Source organism: Ochotona princeps, chromosome Y (assembly GCF_030435755.1).
Source record: "Ochotona princeps isolate mOchPri1 chromosome Y, mOchPri1.hap1, whole genome shotgun sequence".
NCBI lineage: Eukaryota > Metazoa > Chordata > Mammalia > Lagomorpha > Ochotonidae > Ochotona > Ochotona princeps.
The window spans coordinates 7,593,557-7,614,011 of record NC_080866.1 but is presented as its reverse complement, the minus strand read 5'-3'; the positions used below and the strand labels follow the sequence as shown (position 1 = coordinate 7,614,011).

General features: G+C 45.4%; 1 protein-coding gene across 1 annotated transcript; it reads left to right on the top strand.

Moving 5' to 3' along the window:
* Window positions 1-17,109, top strand: LOC131478698 (uncharacterized). The gene is given in 6 exon segments (XM_058659283.1): window positions 1-190; window positions 916-1,055; window positions 14,577-15,234; window positions 15,237-15,379; window positions 15,381-15,721; window positions 15,756-17,109. Coding segments are annotated over 6 exon segments (2,826 nt in total).
* The last annotated feature ends 3,346 nt before the right edge of the window (window positions 17,110-20,455 follow it).

The following is a 20,455-nucleotide window of genomic DNA, read 5'->3' as shown; positions in this document are numbered from 1 at the left end:
ATGGTCAGGTTTGAGACTACTGATATGGATAACGTGATGGACTTGTCCAGGCAGCTTCAGCCATCTGGGGCTGAGATCCACCCTGAGGAAAGCCAGAGTCCAGCCCAAGTCTTGCATAGGCCAGCAGAGATGCAGGACCCATCTGGGGTGACTGCTGAATCGGTGGTCTTTGGAAGGCACAAGAGACCAGGTGAGGTTGTGGGGAGATCAGGCGGGACTAGACCTACTGACTATGGATGTAGCACATCCTCTGATGCTTCAGAGCCATGTTAGCTATAAGTCATTGATTTTGTGCTTCTGCCAATAAGTCTTTCAGCATTAATGATGCAAGGAAATAGGCTATATAAATGGATGAACTAAAGGTTAGTCTCAATGCTGGGGTATATTTGTTCCCCAGTGATGGTGGGTACAGGGGTTTCATTGTCATCAAATTGAGCAGCCCACACCAGAGGTAATGTGCAGCCCAGTGCAGTCACTCTGCTGCCAGTGCCCACTGGAGGCAGAGTAGGAGGACACGGCACAAAGCTCATGAGAAATGTACTTGACCAGCACCATCAGAATTGGGCATTGTCACACAGTAGGAGAAGCCTCCTCCCATGCCACAGTGCCATGACTGCTTCTGATCCAACCTTCTGGTAAAGCGTCCCGAAGAAAGCAGGTGATGACTCCAGTGACCACATGGGAAACCCTGGGGAGTTCTGTGCTGCTTTCGGAAGGCTGGCCAGCCCTGGCTGTCACAGGTCATGTGAGGAGAGAACAAGTGAATGAAAGACCTCTTTTTGCTCCACCTTACAGATAGATGAAAATAAATATATGTCTTAAAGAAAAGCTGATTTTGGTATAAAAAATTTGTAAAGCCAACTGCAATGTTTTGTTCATTTTGTTTTGTTTTTGTTTTGGTTATTTTTTGAATAGGCATTTTCAATGACTTTTTGGAATGCATTTTATATGCTTACAGCAATAAAAGTACAGACGTCACAGGCCTGGTATGGTTCATGGGGGACGATGGGCAGTCCCCCAGAAATCTCTCCAGATTGTGGCCACAGAGGCACCTGGTGAGCACCAGTGGAGCTGGCATGTCAGTGATTGCTGGTTTTGTTTGTCAGAATAGGCACACCAGAGGAGGAACATTGTTATAAAGAGAGACCCAAAGGGAACAAATGCCTGGCCACATATGAAAGAGTGAGAAAAGAAGGACAGTGAAAGACTGTAGCTGCCAGGGGCTCCTGGTGAGTGTGCAGCTGAAATACCTCCAGGAGAGTCAGGTGCTTTTTGTCGGGGAGTTGGCTGTTTTGGAGGAGCCCTGGAATATGGCACAATGTGTAGTGTCCCACAATTGGGTCCTGCTGGCAGCTGAGGCTGACCATGTGGTTGCACTAAACATGGGCACTAGCTCTGTGATAAATGTCACATGTGGACTTGCTTCTTAAAGCAGATTCAGGGAATAACACCAGTGAAGAAGTCATTGCCATATGCTAGGGTGCTGAGCCTGCTGCCACCGTGGTTTTGGAAGGAGAAGCTTCAACGTGGAGGGACAGTCACAGTCAGAGAAATGCCAAAAAGTAGGATCTTTCTATAGAGGTCGAGGGAAAACCCACAGTCAGAGAATAGCACGTTCCCAGCCTCTGCCTGCCTGGCTGGGACAGAGCCCCCACACTCCACAGAGCTGGCCTCTTATCCATATAAAGGCAGCAAGAGTTTCTGCTATAAATCCCATCTTGTCATTTACCAGAGGTCACACACCAGTGAGTGGCCCTTCAAGTGTGAGGACTGCAACAAGGGCTTCGTGCAATCCTCCCACTTTCTCTTCCACCAGCAGATCCACACTGGCAAGAAGCCATTTGTGTGCCTCGGCTGTGTGTATTCTCACACAAAGCCAGCCTGGTCACCCTTAGGTGCATACACACAAATAGACGTGGTCGTACATCTTCAAGTACTGTGGCCTGTGCTTCAGCAACAAGGGTAACCTCAATGTGCACTACTTCATCCACACCAACATGAAGCCCTAGTGCTCTGAGATCTGCAGCCAGTCCTTCCTGCAGCTGAGCACTTTAAAGCGACACCTCAAGATCCACCTGAGGGCCGTGCCCCCTGTATAGGAGCCATAACTGGGCAATATAATGGCAGGCAGTTTCAGCATTTCAGCAGGCCTCCTGCTGCCACACACTCATTTCCCTTCTGGCCTCTCTTGTGACTTCTCAAAGCTGCCAGTCAACTCATTCATGGGATTCCTGGTTGAGAAGGCCCATCACACTCCTACCACCTTGTTTCCAGCTGAAAGGACCTCTCCAAGAAAGGTAGCCAGTGCCTAGGACAAACGTAGATGTGTCGTTTTAACTGTGTGAAACTCAGCTTGGGTTGAGCATTGTACTGGGTCTCATTCCTAGCAGATTTACAGCAAAAATTGAGCAGAAAGTAGAGATTCCTAAAATTAAAAAAAAAAAAGTTTTGCTTGGTTCTCACTTGCTGTTGGCTTGCACAGAGTGTCTTGTTATATCAAGATCCCACTTCCCAGCTGCACATTTTTATAATAGGATGGATGTGGATGTGTCTGTCTGTCTCTTATTTCCCACCTTGCTGTGGGCTAAGGACTTGATTAGCACTCATTAAGCTGAGCATTAACAGGAAATGAGCTTGAGGCTAACAGCACCTGGTCTAATGGGACTCAATGGCATCCTATTTTTCTGTTACAGGGCTTGGGGAAAAGAGTATATAAGGAGTAATAAAGGGAGACTGAATAAAGACTTTCACCATCACTTGTCTCCTGTAGGTGCCTCATCCCCAGACCCTCACTGTGTCCACGTTACTGGCTCTGATGTCCTGAGCAAATCGTGCCTAACGTGTGGCATGGCACAAGGACAATCTGAGGGAAACCTGGACTTACAAAGGTAAGTATTCAAAGCAGCACAATCAGTAATTGCAAAATCATGGAAGCAACCAAAATGCCCATCAACAGAGGATTGGATAAAAAAGCTATGGTTTATCTACTCCATGGAATACTACTCAGCTATTAAAAAAAAACAAAATGCAGTTCTTTGTGGCCAAATGGGCCAAACTGGAAACCATAATGCTAAGGGAAATGAGCCAATCACAAAAGGTTAAATATCACATGTTTGCCTTAATTTAAGATGATATGATGTTATGTATAACATATTATATTATGAATGTTATATGTTGTGTATAAACTAAAATTGAAATGTGAGGTGGTCACAGAAGGTGGCTAGGAACTCGCATTTACTTTTAACATATTGGTTACTCAATACTATGTCAATTAATTCCATAATGATGTAAATTTTTGCTGATGGTATGTTAGAGCTTTCAATTCACTGGGATGATACTCTGATGGCTCTGTCTTCAGACCAGAAAGGGTATACCTAAGAAGCCATTGAACTTGACAGGACAATAAGATGCTGGACTTTATGTTTGGTATACGCTTGCAATGCAGGAATCTCAACTGAACTTGAACTGTGGTTATTCAACAAGGTGGAGGAATCCACCATGGTGGGAGGGTTTGGGGAGGGGTGGGGAGAACCCAAGTATCTATGAAACTGTGTCACATAATACAATGTAATTAATGAATTAAAAATAATAAATAATAATTTTAAAAAAAGAATTTAGGAATTTTGCAGGGGCTTAACTGATTTCATCCCCATACCATCTCCCTGTGCTAGGGCATGAGGTACAATCTGAGGGGCCCCTGAAATCCAGAGGAAAGTTTCAGATTTAACTCTAGAGAGGCATAATTAATTCCATCTGCAGACCTTATCCCTATTCTGGGGCACTAGGCACAATCTGAAGGATCACAGAAATCTAGAAGCAGGTTTAAAAATTTTGCAGGGGCATAAGTAAATTTTATTGTGGAATTAGAACTTGATAAAATGCAGTTAATTAAGGGAATACAAAAGCTGCTCCACTCACAAGGTACTGACATTAAGCTTAGGGCCTCATAAAGGTCCATTGAAATTGTCTGTGACATATTCCCATGGTATGCTCTCCTTGTAGCCACCTTTTTCCTCTTGTGCTTGGTAAATATTGCTTTGTCATCCCGTCAAGCAGTGGTGCATCCTTTCCTTAAAAACTTATCTGTCAGAAAGGAGAGGGAGCCACAAACTAGAGTAAGTAGACAGAAGGAACTCCAAACCAGGGTAACAAAGAAGGAGCTCAGTACCAGAATAAGAAAACAGAAGAAACCCCAAACTAGGGTAAAAGGGAGAAGAAACCACAGAACAGATAAAGTCATGACCAACTGTGTGAAGTAGATTCAGAGTCCTGTTCTGAGGATGAGCAAGGGGAAGAGGATGGAAGTGAGTCTTCCGAGGATCCCTCACCCATTGGAGTCCTAGACATCTACCAAATTTTGCTCTGATAGCAGTTCTTGGGATGCTGATTTTGTTAGTCAGGTCGATAGCTGACAGCTGATTGCTTTTTAATTCATCCAGACCTGCATTACCTGACCCTAAGTTTTCTGTTGCCTGGTTGCCCACCTTTTAACTATCTTAATAATACGATCAGGAAGAAAAGGTAAAGGAAAAAATGATTTACAGAACTTGTCTTCCAGAATTTAAAATTGTACTTTGAAAGGTCTTTTGTTGTGATAAATGTTTGGCAAACTAACTTCATCTGCATATCCATGGCTTGTGGCAACATTTGGGAGTATAGAATTCAACAAGTAATACAAGACAAATCTCCTGTGGTTCTTTAAGTTTCATTTGTGATGTTCAAAACTGTGAAATTTTATCGCAAATAATTTGTCATAGAAGTAAACTCTAACACACTATTAAATCATTTAAAGGTATAAGTTACAATAATGTAGTATCCATTGTATACAAAGCATTTTTAGAGTTTAAAATAAGCCTTGTGTTTTCAGCTTGTTATCAAATTTCTCACTGCTTTAAATTAGTAAACGTTTTGTAGTTGTTTGAAAGGTATTTGAGTGATGATTTCATGTCAACGAGTCTAATCTCTAGTGTGTTGTCCTAACTTCCACAACAAAATATTTTGTTTGAGATATTTTTAGCCATCCTTGGAGAGGAATCCAAGAACTCAAAAGTTTCCAATTCTAGGGTTTCCCTGGTATTCTTATGAGGCCTCAAGAATGCCAACGGATTAATCTCCCATTTTGTGGAGACAGTTTATCGGGCTAATTGGATGAAGATTATTGCCAAATGTTGTAAAATTGTGTCGTGTCAAAATGTTGTATACATCCATGGAGTTGTGAAGGTTTTAATTTTAGTTTGCATGCTTTTAACGGTTTAGTTCTACAGTTGCATGTGGTTGTTCACTACGTATTCTTAGGATAGTTGTCTTACTGAGAAGAATGAAATTCGCATTCTTGCATTCATGTAGGGATTTTCTCACAAGGTCTTGGCTTAAGACTATTTACTTGATGGCTTTTCAGCTACTGGTTTCTGGTGAACACTACAACTACTAAGCTTAATTGAAAATAATTTTTTAAGTCTCAAGGTGTGTGTGTGGGCGTGTATGTGTGTGTGAGTGCACATGTGTGTCTTCATGTTTGTCTTCTGTTCAAGCTGTGTAAAATTGTGACAATGTGTTACTGTCTCTTTTTCAGTCAGAAAATGTTCTAGCTTTTGTGAATCAAGTTTAAACTTCCTGTAGGAAACATTTTTAAAAGCAGGTAAACGTATGCATCTGTCTCATCAGCTATCTGGATCCTCAGCTGCAAACTCAGGATACATAATTTACATATTAACAGAAAAAACAGGTTGCCTTGAGTTCTGAATTCCGCAGACACGCCCAAAGGTTTCTGATAGGATTGTTAAAGTATCTAAATAATTTTAAGCCTTTGCTACAAAATCATTTACTTTGAGTAAGATTGCTAGCTAACAAGGATTTCTTAAATTTATGTAATTTAAAATACTAATAGACTGTTTTCAAGATATTACATGATTGATACATTTATATTTAATTTTATTATTAACCTGTACTCCTGTCTCATTTATATAACAGGAAGTAGGACTTTGGGATAAATGTTTTGTAAAGCTATTATTTGACAGTTTTCACTTTATATTGTCCCTATGGGAGTAAACAAACGGGTAGCTCAGACCTAATGCCCCGTGCTTAATATCCTCAAGGACAAGGTGTCGTGGAATGTGCCAACCATCCTAAGGATTACCTTATTAAAACAAAAAAGGGGGAGTTTAGCACTCCCCGAGATCATTTGAACCTTTTATAATTTATCTTAAATTTACTAACATAGGATGCTGAAGGACGGTCTGCTGCAGATTGTCATTGGAGTTCATCTCAGAAGCAGAAGGATTACATGATGTGGAAGGATCCCTTGACTGCTCAGTATCAAGGTCCAGATCCAATGCTCATATGGGGGCCTAGATCAGTCTTTGTTTTCCCAGAAAACCAAAATGGTCTACGGTGAAATCCTTGAGGCATTTGAGTCAGAAGATCAATGGGACAACTAAGTATATTAGGCCTTTATATATAATATAATTATGTTAGTATTTGTTAAGCACCCCTCTCTATATCTTTTCTTTCTCCTATGAACACCTAGGTCCTGACACTTTCTGCCAGTTTCTCCTTAAACCAGATTATCAGACTGTCTGGTGTGCGACCCCAGCTGTTGGGGATTTGGCCCTGCCTTTATTACTGGCTCAATTTCTGCCCGTGATTTTCTAATCATTCTCCTGTAATTACCATAGGGAAAATACCCTCTTTTTCTATCATGCAGTTTTGTGGGGCATGGACATGCACTGGCATGCTCCCCGTTATTCCTTTTCTAGGAATGCAATTATTCCTAAGGAATTTATTAATTCCATCACTCCTCTGGACTTGAGGACTCGCTCATGTGCGAACCTCAGCTCCTTGAATTTGAAACTTGTGTCCCCCTGTTATCCCCATGTTTCTCTCACACATACAGAAAATGCCTGTGCAGTGAATGACACCAATCCAGTGCACCCTGACAGCGTGCTGGAATGGCAATTGTAATTCTGCTGTTATCCTGCAGCTGCCCTGAATCCTGCCTGTGCCTGTTGGGACTGACGGAGAGGCCTCTGTTGTCCTGATAAGTCGTTAAAGAGATTGGCATCATGGCGACAATCGTAGCCAGTACATTAGCAGCCACCACCACCAGCTATCGAGGTGACAGAGAACAAGGTTGTGGAACAAACCTCCAGAGCTGTGGAACAGCAGGACTTTACTGATGAGCACGAGTGGGTGGGCATGCTTACACTGTAACTGAGGGTTGATTTGTTGGCAAAGGAACAGCAGTTACTGTGAGATTTGGTCTAGGCCTCTTGTATCCCATCATATGTCTTTTTGTGTGTAACACCTATGCCAGTGCAAAATGTTTTCCCAAGCCTGGGAACTGCTGTCTGCTCATTGCTACTGAGCTAAGTTATTCCTATGATCAAAGCCTCTTGTCCCCCATTATGATTTATGTATGTTTCACCTGTGTAGTGCTATGTTTTCCCAAGCCTGGGAATTGCTGTTTGCTCATTGCTACCAAACTAAAAATACTCCTACCCATGGAACAGGCTTACCAGCCTCCCCAGGTATGGTTTGTGAAGCTGCAGCAGGCAACACGTTGAATGGCAGCCAGTGACAGGAAAGATGGACTGGGTCCTGAACAACCTAAGACAGAGGTTCTGTTATGCCATGGAGATTTCCTGTAATGGGTAAGACTGATAACCTGAGACTCCACAACCTAAGACAGGTGCTTTCAAGTCTGCTTTAAAACAATAATGAGGAAGATGGCTGATCATAGAGAGCTGGTGTAGGGCAAAGTGGGGACAGAGGGGAACCGATCCAACAGAGAAACAAACCAGGAGACACAGAATTGTGGGGATAGGTGTAGGAAGGTCACTGGAGTTCACTGAAGTAAGAAGATCTACACAGCGTGGAGAGACAACCATAAAAAGGAAAAAAGAGGAGACAGCACGCCATTAGAATTTTGGTGAGTCGCGGTCCCAGCCAGGGGGAAGGCGGAACTCAGCCGTTCCAGGGAGGACAAAGGCGGTTGGAAGGACAGGCATCCACACCAACAGGGGCACCAACCACTGGAGTGCAGTAGACCCTAAAGGAGGCTACTGGACTGAACAAAGGGGGCATCAGTCCATGAAGATAAGCAGGGGGGGATGCCCAGAAACATGCCTCCCAGCAGGTCAGCAGCTTTGAGAGAGTGCAGAGGAGACTGGAGCTGCGCTCTGGGACTGGGTTACAGTAATCCCCAACTCAGCTCCGAATGATTGACTAGCTGCAAGAGACTCCAGTGGAAACTGTTGCTGGGCTCAGTGTGAGCACTAGGAGCGGGACAACACTCGACAGAGCCTCCCTGCACAGAGGTGCAGGATGGTGGGAGCATGGCTACATGACTCCCATGGCTCTGCTCCCAATGACGGAACACCTTTGAAAAAGTGCAAAAAAAAAAAAAATAAAAAAAGAGAGAGAGAGAAAGAAAAGCCTTATAAAGGGGGCAGGGCAGGATTGTGAATTCGAGCAGATCCCCTGCTGTTCTCAGCTTAGCAGGAGACCTCAAAGCACAGCCGGTTCTGCAGAACCGCTGGGCAAGTTCTCCCAGCAAATAGAAGCTGGAGGCTGCTAAACAAAGCCCACTGGCCTGGCAGCGGAGTCGTTTAGTACATCTCCCAATGTGACAATTCTTTTGAGTGGGAATTCCAGGGAGAAAAACTTGATGGATCTTTCCAACCCAGCATAGGGTGTAGATTCCAAACCACAGGAGGCAGGGACCCAAGACAGAGACCCCTGCAGTGTGTAGCACGGGTCCCCAGCCAAAGAGGCAAGACACGGCTGGGCAGACCTGTGGCCCGAGGGGGCACAGAGGCCCCGACTAGGCGTGACTGGCCCCGAGCCCAAGAGGCAAGACCCGGCTTTGCGGACCTGTGGCCTGATGTGGCCCAGAGGCCCCGAGCCCAAGAGGCAAGACGAGACTCTGCAGTCCTGTGGCCTGAGGTGGCGCACAGGCCCCGAATCCAAGAGACAAGACGTGGCTCTGCAGACCTGTGGCTTGAGGTGGCGGAGAGGCCCTGAGCCCAAGAGGCAAGACGCAGCTCAGCAGAGTCAACTAACCCAGACGGAGGCGTGGAGCAGTGTGTGTCCCAGTGGGGCAACGACTTTGAGTGGGAGCTGCAGGAGGAAGGCCTGGCACTAGGGCTAGGACATAGAGCCTCCTGACCCAGGTCGTGGTTGTTGTCCACAAACTCCAAACAATAAGCAGCTGGAGTCTCAGGCAGAAACCCCTGCTGTGCTTAGCTAGAGCCCCAGAGTCAGTGGCACCACCCAACAGATCTCCTGAACCAGGAAAAAACACAGGCAAGCAGGGACACAGCAGGGGGTTTCCCAACAGGGGAATACATCTTTGATGGTATAGTTGGGTGTGGAACAGCAGACTCTACATCTACCCAGAGCAAAGAGAAGAAGCCCAAGGTTACAAACTATATCATTTACACCCTATCCACATTGGCACACATAGGACAACACCCAACCAACTAACTACAATGGAGACAAGGGCAGAGGTATAAACCCAGGCACAAACGAAGCCAATCAACACCCACCTCACCATCATCTGCTGTCCCCAATAGAGTAAGAAGAAGTGTACTTAAGACAACACTCCATAGTGACCCTAGTTTCTGGGTCAAATGTCCGATAAGCTACAGCACCGAGGGCAACGGCTGCGTACAAGCAAGTCAGAGGCTAAAATCCCAAAATGGCAAGAAACAACAACACAATGAGGAGAAGTGTCAGAAAAGGTAATGACTCAGAAGAAAGATCAAGTATTTCCCCGCAAAACAACCAAAAACTAATGTCAATACCTGAGATGCAAGAAGATGACACAGAGGAATTACCAGAGAAGGAATTTAAGAAACTAGTGATGGGATTGATCATAGACAGTGAGAAGCGCTGGGAAGAGTCCAAGGAATTTGAAAACCATGTCATTGCAGAAATAAATCAAGTCAAAAAGGGAATCCTCGATATAGAGCACAAAATTGAAAGCCTAACCAACAGAATGAATACAGCAGAGGACAGAATATCAGAATTGGAAGACATTCAGAATGAAAGGCAGCAGTTCATCAAACAGTTGGAGACAAATCTGGAGAAAGCCAATAGGTCCATACAGGAAATGAAAGACAACCTCAAAAAATCAAATATTAGAGTAATAGGCCTTCCAGAGGAGTGGAAAAGGAGACAGACTTGCAACGGGTGCTCAATGAGATAATACAGGAGAACCTCCAGAATACCGGAAATATAAATCCAGCACAAATCCAGGAAGGTCAGAGAACCCCCAATATATTCGATCCAAAGCGATCCTCACCCAGACATGTGGTTCTCAAACTACCTTCAAGCGAATACAAGGAAACAATTCTAAGACAAGTAAGAAAAAAGGACAAGATTACTTTCAGAGGAAGGCAAATCAGAATCACAGCAGACCTCTCAGAAGAAACACTCCAGGCAAGAAGAGAGTGGGGTAAAACCTTTCAAATCCTGAAACAAATCAACTGCCAACCGAGAATAATGTACATGGCAAAACTCTCATTTGTATTTGAAAATGAAATTAAACATTTCAAGAGCAAAGAGAAACTAGAAGAATACACCGGCATGAAACCAGTTCTAGACACCTCCTCAGGAGGGTAGTAAACCCAGAGAGAAAAAATGAAAACCAAAATCAAAGATGGCAAATGGGAAAACCTCCCCACTAAAATCCATAAGAAGATAGTCAACCAGGCAGAGATTCTACTAGTCACAATACACACTTGCACACTTACACATACTCATGGCAGCCCAAAATCAATTTCTCTCAATATTATCTCTAAACACAAATGGCCTAAACTCACCAATCAAAAAACACAGATTAGCAGACTGGATCATGAAACAGAACCCAAGAACCTGTTGCCTACAAGAGACACATCTAACCAGAAAAGCCTCTAAGAAACTGAAAGTAAAGGGATGGAAAAAGATGTTTCATGCCAATAGACGAGAAAAAAAGGCTGGGGTAGCTATTCTAATTTCAGATGATATAGACTTCAAGCTGACAGACATCAAAAAGACAGGGAAGGTCATTATATATTGCTGAAGGGACTGATATATAAGGAAGTAGTCACCATGGTGAATATATATGCAGCAGTTTCCAACGTGCCTAGCTACATGAAGCAATTACTTACAGACTTAAGAGGAGACCTTTATATGCACACAATAATAGTGGGAGACCTTAACACCCCACTAACAACAATAGATCAACAAAACAAAAACTCAACAAAGAAACAACAGAGCTCATACAAACAATAGAACAACTGGACTTGGTAGACATTTATAGAACTTTTTACCCCAAGGCCACAGATTATACATTTTTTTCAGCAGTACATGGCACCTTCTCCAGGATCGACCACATGATAGGACACAAAGCAAACCTAAATAGCTTCAAAAAGATGTGAATCATACCATGTACCCTCTCAGACCACCACAGAATGAAATTGGAAATCAGCAATTCAAAATGCCCCAGGAAATACAGAAACTCTTGGAGGCTGAACAATATGCTATAAAACGAACAATGGACCAGAGAAGAAATTAAAAATGAGATCAAAAAATTTATGGAAACCAATGAAAACCCTGACATAACATTCCAAATATTGTGGGACACTGCCAAAGCAGTGCTGCGGTTTAAATTCATCGCAATTGGAGCCCATGTCAAGGCCCAAGAGAGGCGTCAAATACAGGAACTAACCACACACCTCCAGGAATTTGAAAAACAGCAGCAGAAGAACCCCACACACAACAGGAAACAAGAAATCATCAAAACAAGGGAGGAATTCAACCAGATAGAAATAAAAAAAAATACACAAAATCATAGAATCAAAAAGCTGTTTTTTTTAAAAGATAAACAAAACAGACACCCCGCTGGCCCGACTGACAAAAGAAAAAAGAGAAAGCAAGAATTAACAGCATCAAAGATGAAAAAGGCAACATAACAACAGACACTGCAACCATCAAGAACATAATCAGAAATTACTACAAAGCACTATACTCCAACAAATCAGAAGACCACCAAGAAATGGAAAAGTTCTTAGACTTATACAACTTGCCAAAACTTAGCCCAGAGGCAACAAACGACCTGAACAAACCCATAACTGAAGCAGAGATTGAATCAGTGATTGAAGATCTCCCAAGAAAGAAAAGCCCAGGCCCAGACGGCTTCCCTGCAGAATTCTACAAAACATTCTGAATAGAACTGACCCCAATCCTCTACAAACTCTTCAATACAATAGAAAAAGAGGCAACTCTTCCAAACTCATTCTCTGAAGCCAACATTACCTTAATCCCAAAACCCGACAGAAACCCAACTGAGAAGGAAAACTACAGACCAATTTCTCTGATGAACATCGACGCTATGATTCTCAACAAAATCCTAGCCAATAGAATTCAAAAAAGTCATCCGACAGATCATTCATCTGGATCAAGTAGGATTCATCCCTGGAATGCAGGGATGGTTCAACATAAGGAAATCCATAAATGTGATACACCACATCCAAAAATTGCAAAACAAGAACCATATTATAGTATCAATAGATGCAGAAAAAGCTTTCAACAAAATCCACCACCACTTACTGCTAAAAACCCTAACCAAGGTAGGCATAGATGGAAAAATTAACAACATAATCAAAGCAATATATGAAAAACCCAATGCCTGCATCATACTGAATGGAGAAAAACTGGAACCCTTACTACTGAGATCTGGAACAAGACAAGGATGTCCACTTTCTCTGCTGCTATTCATCATAGTCCTAGAGGTACTCGCTGAGGCCATAAGACAAGAAAAATAAATCAAAGGAATTTAAATGGGAATCGAAGAAGTCAAGCTCTCACTACACGCAGATGACATGCTTCTCTTCATAGAAGAGCCAAGAGACTCAATACAGAGACTGCTATATCTTATTCGAGAGTTCGGCAGAATGGCAGGATACAAAATTAATGAACAAAAATCAACAGCCATAGTGTATGCAAATAGCCCATAGATGGAAAAAGACCTAACTAGCAATATAGGGTTCCCTCAGATTTTCCCTTGTGCCACGCCACATGTTAGGCACCATTTGCTCTGGTCAACAGAGCCAGTAACGTGGACACAGTCAGGGTCTGGGGATGAGACACCTACAGGAGAACCGTGATGGTGGAAGTCTCTATCCAGCCTCCCTTATATACTCTTTCCCTCAAGCCCTGTAACATAACAATAGGATGCTATTGAGTCCTATTAGACAAGGTGCTTTTAGCCTCTGAAGAGCCTAAATTTAGCTCCAGCAGAAAAAGTGTCAATAGGATGACTGCAGACAGAAGACCTTGTGAGATAACGAGTGGCAGAAGACCTTGCAAGATAGAGAGCCAGGAGCTGTTGGATGCTTTCCAAGAGCTTGGAACAGTAAGTTTCAGTTTCCCAAGTTTCTATTTTACAAAAGAGAGATAAGTTTCCATTTCTCAGACATTGAACCATTCTTAAAGACTGCTTTAAGCAGGGACAGCTCCCGTACCAATCATAGCCTAGTGTAATGCAAATGTGCCAATGGGATCCCTGTAACCATGCATCTGTTTCTGTAACCTCGCTTCCTGCTTCCCATATCCTATAAAAAGACCCAGCTTGTGCAACTTGGGGCGACTCCCTGCTCGAATGGGCGGGAGCGTCCACAGGCCCGTGTGAAATAAACCTTGCCTCATGCGTGATTGCATGTCTTGGTCTCCTGTCTCGTGTCTGCTGGAGGGCTCCATTCGTCCAGGGGCGAGGGGCCCCTGGCCACTGCCCACTCAGGTTTAACATTTGGAGGTCCCACCAAGATTTGGGGACCCTCTGCCGTACCCAAGGTCAGCTGGCCAACAGGAGATAAGGCTGTGACTGCAGTCAATCACTTTCTGTTGTCCCTTATTGTTGTTCCTTATTGTGGTATTGTTAGACTTGGTCTTTGGTGATCTCTTGGTGATATTGAGGGTCTTGGTCTTTGGTCATCTCTTTGTGATATTGAAAGACTTGGGCTTTGGTGTTTTCCTGATGGATCCGTGTGGCCTCCGATGAGGTGTGTGGGGGAGACTTGAGAAGGAGTTGATGAACTCGGACTTCTCTCTCTCCACCCTGGGGGACACCCCATGGGAGTGGAAGCCTTTGGGCTTCGTGTGGAAGCCTACAAGCTTCGTGTGGTGGCCACATCTTTTTTTTTCCTTTTCTTTCTTCCTTGTTGTTGCTGTTTTTGGGTACATTTGTTGTCCAGGAATGGAGTTTGGTTGAACTCCCCGTGTATTCTGTGGAGGCGCTGGTGCTGTGTGAATGAGTAAGCGTGCTGTGTGTGTGTGTGTGAGGAAGGCCTGTGTATGTTGCCTGCAGTGTGTGAAGTTTGATAAATAAGAAGTGTGTATGTGTTAAAATGGGTCAAAAGTTCACAACTCCCCTGAGCCTCTCCCTAGATCACTGGAGTGAGGTCCGTGACCGGAGCCACAGCCTCTCCACGGATGTGAAAAAGAAGAAATGGACGACCCTTTGTGCAGCTGAATGGCCATCATTCGATGTCGGATGGCCATGAGAGGGAATTTTTAATCTATCCATTATTTTACAGGGTAAGGACCGAATCTATGACAAGAGTCCCCGAGGCCATCTGGATCAGATCCCTTATGTAACTGTGTGGGAGAACCTTGCCACTAATCCCCCTTCCTGGGTGTCTCCACTTCTCCCAACAGGACAGGAGAGAGCCAGAGGGCCATTGGGAAATATTTCTTCTTTATACTCCACTGTAGTTAAAGGCTCTGTTAAGGCGGTCCTTCCCCAAGATGACATCTCACTAGCTGATTTGCTGAATGAGGAACCCCCTCCTTACCAGGTCCCTCCTGAACAGCCTGCCGCCCCAAAGGCGGCTCAGCCTCTGCCAAGGGCCGCAGAGCGACCGGAGCCATCGGCACCAGTGGCGGCAAACACTACCACCAAATTGCTGCCCAACTCACCCATGGCAGGCAGGCTGAAAAAGAGGAGGGAAACTGTTCCAGGAAAAGTGTCAGTGACCCTTCCGTTGCGTCAGGTGGGAGGCGCCAAGGGTCCCTGGCAGTATTGGCCTTTTTCTGCGTCTGATGTTTATAATTGGAAACAGAATTACCCTTCTTTTTCCAAGGATCCTTATACACTGACAGGGTTAATTGAATCTATTCTGCTGACCCACCAGCCCACGTGGGAGGATTGCCAGCAGCTTTTACAGATCTTGTTAACCTCTGAAGAGAGACAAAGGTGTTCATGGAAGCCTGGAAAAATGTTCCGGGGGACGATGGCTGGCCCACTCAGCTTCCCAATGAAATTGATGAGGCATTGCCTCTGACGCGTCCAGATTGGGATTTTCACACAGATCAAGGTAGGGGACACCTACGTCTGTATTCGCCGGATTCTCATAGCTGGCCTCGAAAGTGCCGGGTGACGCCTGACCAATTTGGCGCAGGTAAAGCAAGTGATTCAAGGGCCAGAGGAGACCCTGACGGGTTTCTTAGAGAGATTAAAGGAAGCCTATCGCATGTACACACCATTTAATCTTGATAGTTAAGAGCAAGCAGTAAATGTGGCAATGGCCTTCATTTGGCAGTCAGCGCCAGATATTCGGAATAAGTTACAGCGATTAAAAAATTTGCAAGGATACAGCCTGACTGACTTATTAAAGGAAGCTGAGAAGATTTTCAATAAGAGAGAAACGGCTGAAGAAAAGGAAGAGAGGCTTAAGAAGGAGCAGAGTTGCTTGAGGAGAGGTTGCGAAAAGAAGCAGAGAAGAGAGAGAGAGAAAGCGCGATAAGGAATTTAGCCGGCTCTTGGCCACAGTAGTGGAAAATAGGAATTCAAGTGCAGGGAGAACAGACAGGCACCAGGAGATGGGCAGGCCTAGAGACTATCGAAACCAGTGTGCCTATTGCAAGGAGACGGGGCATTGGGCCAGAAATTGCCCCAAAGTGAAAGCAAAGGAACGACGGAAAGAGATGAATCAGTCTTCTCGAGTTTTAGCTTTGGATGAAGACTAGGAAAGTCGGGGCAAGGAGCCTCCCCCTGAGCACAGGGTAACCTTGCAAGTAGGGGGGCAGCCAGTAACCTTCTTAGTAAACACAGGGGCTCAACACTCGGTGCTCAATCAGAAGCGTGGGCCTCTAAGTAACCGAACGCCATGGGTGCAGGGAGCCACTGGGGGAAAGCAATACCGATGGACAACTGAGAAAAAGGTACAATTGGTATCAGGAAGAGTTACTCATTCGTTTTTACATGTACCTGACTGCCCATACCCACTCTTGGGAAGAGACTTGTTGGGAAAGTTAAAAGCCCAGATACATTTTGAAAAAGTTGGGGCTACAGTTACTGGTCCAGAGGGAGCCCCCTTGCAGGTCCTAACTCTGAGCTTGGAAGAGGAATATTGATTGCATGATAAACCTGACCACTCAATGACCATGACTATTTACTCACAGAATATGTGGTTGACTAAATATCCATTGGCATTAGCAAAGACTAGGGGAATGGAGATGGCCGTGTACCAACCTCCCCTCATAATAAGTGTTAAGACATCGGCGGTGCCGATTGCAGTGAGACAGTATCCAATGACCCGTGAGGCCCATGAAGAGATACGACCTCACATCCAGAGACTCCTAAATCAGGGGATTCTGACTCCCTGCCATTCCCCTTGGAACAACCCTCTGTTGCCAGTCAAGAAACCTGGTACTAATGATTTTAGGCCTGTGCAAGATCTATGGGAGGTTAATAAGAGGGTCGAAGAGATGCGCCCGACAGTTCCAAATCCTTATAATCTTCTCAGCACCCTGCCGCCTACTCATATTTGGTATACAGTGTTGGATTTGAAAGACTCTTTCTTTTGTTTAAGACTGAGCCCCCAGAGTCAGCCTCTGTTCGGGTTCAAATGGCAGGACCCGGAAATGGGTATTTCAGGACAATTGACTTGGACTCGTTTGCCTCAAGGCTTCAAGAACAGCCCTACTCTGTTCAACGAGGCGCTACATCGAGACCTCGCAGACTATCGGGTAAGAAACCCCCATCTGTTTCTTCTCCAGTATGTTGATGACATACGTTTAGCTGCCTCGTCAGAAAAAAATGCGAGGAGGGCACAGGAACTCTTTTAGAGACATTGGGGCATTTGGGATATCGGGCCTCAGCCAAGAAGGCCCAGATTTGCCAACAGAAAGTGACTTACTTAGGTTACAAGCTAAAAGAAGGAGAACGGTGGCTAACTGAGGCACGGAAAGAAACTATTTGCAACATCCCCGTGCCTCAGAACCGCCAATTGCGAGAATTCATTGGCACCACCGGGTTCTGCCAATTGTGGATCCCAGGGTTCGCTGAACTGGCGGATCCCCTGTACCCACTGCTAAAATCTGAGACTCCCTTTGAATGGACCCCAGAGCAGCAGGGGGAGTTAGGATCAAAAAGGAATTGCTCTCTTCCCCGCCATTAGGACTCCCTGACCTAACCAAGCCCTTCAAACTCTTTCTGAATGAGCGAGAGGGATATGCCAAGGGAGTCCTTACTCAAAGACTTGGACCTTTGAGGAGCCCTGTCACCTAGTTATCCAAGAAACTGGACCCAGTGGCTGCTGAATGGCCCCCGTGCCTCAGGATGGTGGCCTCAGTGGCAGTGCTTGTCAAGGATGCCACCAAACTGACCTTGGGGCAGCCCCTGACTGTGTTGATGCCCCACGCTGTTGAATCCCTCACTCGACAGCCTCCGGAGAGATGAGTATCCAATGCTAGACTGACTCACTACCAGTAGATGCTGTTGGATACTAATAGAATTTGGTTTGGGCCAGTCACTACCCTCAACCCTCCCACCCTATTGCCAACACCCCATGAGGCCACCAGCGATCCTCATGATTGTCAGCAAGTCCTGGCCGAAGTTCATGGCACCCGACCAGACCTGCTGGACCAGCCTCTGTCGGGAGCTGATTTCACCTGGTTCACTGATGGGAGTAGCTTCATCGCCAATGGAGAATGGAGGACCAGAGCAGCGGTGACTACCAATTCTCAGGTAATTTGGGCTGGTGCCCTACCGCAAGGGACGTCAGCCCAACAAGCAGAGCTAATTGCCTTGATGAAAGCCCTCTACTGGCAGAAGGTAAGAGACTCAATGTATACACATACAGTAGATACGCCTTTGCTACCACCCACATTCATGGGTGGAGGAGGAGGAGAGGGCTGTTAACGTCTGAGGAAAGAGCTGTTAAAAATGGACAGGAAATTATTGAACTGTTAAAAGCTTTGTTTCTTCCAAAGGACTTAAGTATCGTACACTGTCCAGGACATCAAAAAGGAGATAGCCTGGTGGTGAAAGGAAACTGTTTAACGGATGCTACGACTCAAGAGGCGACAACGGGGCCTCAGGTCCTAGTCACCAGAGATCCCTGCTCTGAGACTCCAGAGGCCCAACCCAGATGGGAGTATTCAGAGCAAGACCTGGATATAGTCCAAGGACTACAGGCCAGTTACGACCCAGAGAAAGAGGTCTGGGTTCATCAAAACAGACGTGTGATGCCCCTTGTGGTGGCCAAGCAGTTAATTAACCAAATTCACAGACTCACTCATTTAGGCGTCAAAACGATGAAGTCAGTTTTACAACGAGAAGAGGTAGCCATCTACATCCCATGTAAAACGGCACTCTTGCAAAAGACTGTTGATAACTGCAATGCCTGCACCCTTGTCAACCCCAGCTGGGAAAGGCCGGTGTTGGGAGTTAGACTAAGGGGGCGTAGGCCAGGAGAACATTGGGAAATAAACTTCACTGAAATTAGGCCAAGGATGTATGGTTACAAATACCTTCTAGTCTTTGTAGACACCTTCTCAGGATGGACAGAAGCCTTTCTCACCAAGAACGAGACAGCCAATGGGTGGTTAAGAAGCTACCAGAAAACATCTTCCCATGATATGAAATGCCACAGATAACAGAGACGGACAATGGGCCTGCCTTCGTCTCCCTGGTAAGTCAGTCAGTGGCCAAGACACTGGGGATCAATTGGAAACCTCATTGTGCATATCGACCCCAGAGCTCAGGACAGGTAGAAAGAATGAATAGAACAATCAAAGAGGCTCTAACCATATTAACACTTGAAACCAGCATTAAAGACTGGGTACAGTCCCTGCCATTAACACTCTACCGGGCCAGAAACACCCCTGGCCCGCATGGCTTAACCCCATTCGAGATTTTATATGGTGCACCCACTCCCCTTATAAATTTTTGTAATGATTTCATTTCTAACCAGACTCAGGAGACGCCACTCCAGGCACATCTAAGGGCGCTACAGCTGGTGCATCAGGACATCTGGAGGCCCCTAGCTTCTGCCTATCAGGACGCCCAGACATCCCCTACAGTGCCACACCCCTATAAGATTGGTGACACTGTCTGGGTTCGCCGGCACCAGTCCAGGACGCTGGAACCGCGTTGGAAAAGATCCTACACTGTCCTCACTATTCCCACCGCTTTGAAGGTAGACGGAATTGTGTCATGGATCCACGCTTCTCACATCAAGGCAAGCAGACCTGAATCCCCGGATGCCAGCATTCCACCTTGGCAATGAAAAGTCCAGTGCACTCAAAACCCCTTAAAGATAAGACTATCGCGTGCCTAATTTTCTACTTTGCTTTTGTGCGCAGTAGCCCCCACCTGCCGCAATTACAAACTTGGCAGGTGATTTCTGCTACCAGTAAGGTAGCATGGAAGGTGCAGTCAGACCGACATCCCATAGGAACTTGGTGATCAAATTTATACCCTGATCTTTGCCGGCTAGTAGCCGGCCTAGAGAATTGGGGTGCCAGTGATAAAAACCCTGCCTCAGCCTCGACATTCTGCCCTTCTCATCCCAGAGGGCGGGGTCCTTCGGGCTTTCTCCCTAACCTAGCCCGCTGTTATAACCCCATGCTCAGGCGGTCCCTTTGAGATGAACCTTTTTATGTGTGTCCTCGAGAGGACTGCAGACGCCCTGCTTGTGAGGGTACAGAGTCCTACTATTGTAAAACATGGGGATGTGAAACTACAGGGACAGGATACTGGATACCTAAGACAAGTAATGACTACATACAAGTGACCAGGGCTACTTTTAATCCCTCATCTTGTAATCAATTAAATGTCACCTTCACCTCCAAAGGTAAAGAAAGCCATTTGCCATGGCTGACAGGTAGAACCTGGGAACTACGTCTGTACAAATCAGGGGAAGATCAAGGGTTTCTCTTCAAGATCAAACTGCACCTAAATCAAGGGCTCCCACAGTCCATTGGACCAAACTTCATTTTGGCAGATCAGAGGGGCCCATCCAGATTACATGAGCCTCCTCCAGCACCACCCACTTCCACTCCCAGCATAGCTGTTACTTCACCCCCTACTCCCAGAGACACCGGAAATCGCCTGTTGAAATTAATCAAGGGGGCATATTTAGCTTTGAATGCATCAGATCCCAATCGAGCTAAAGCTGTTGGCTGTGTT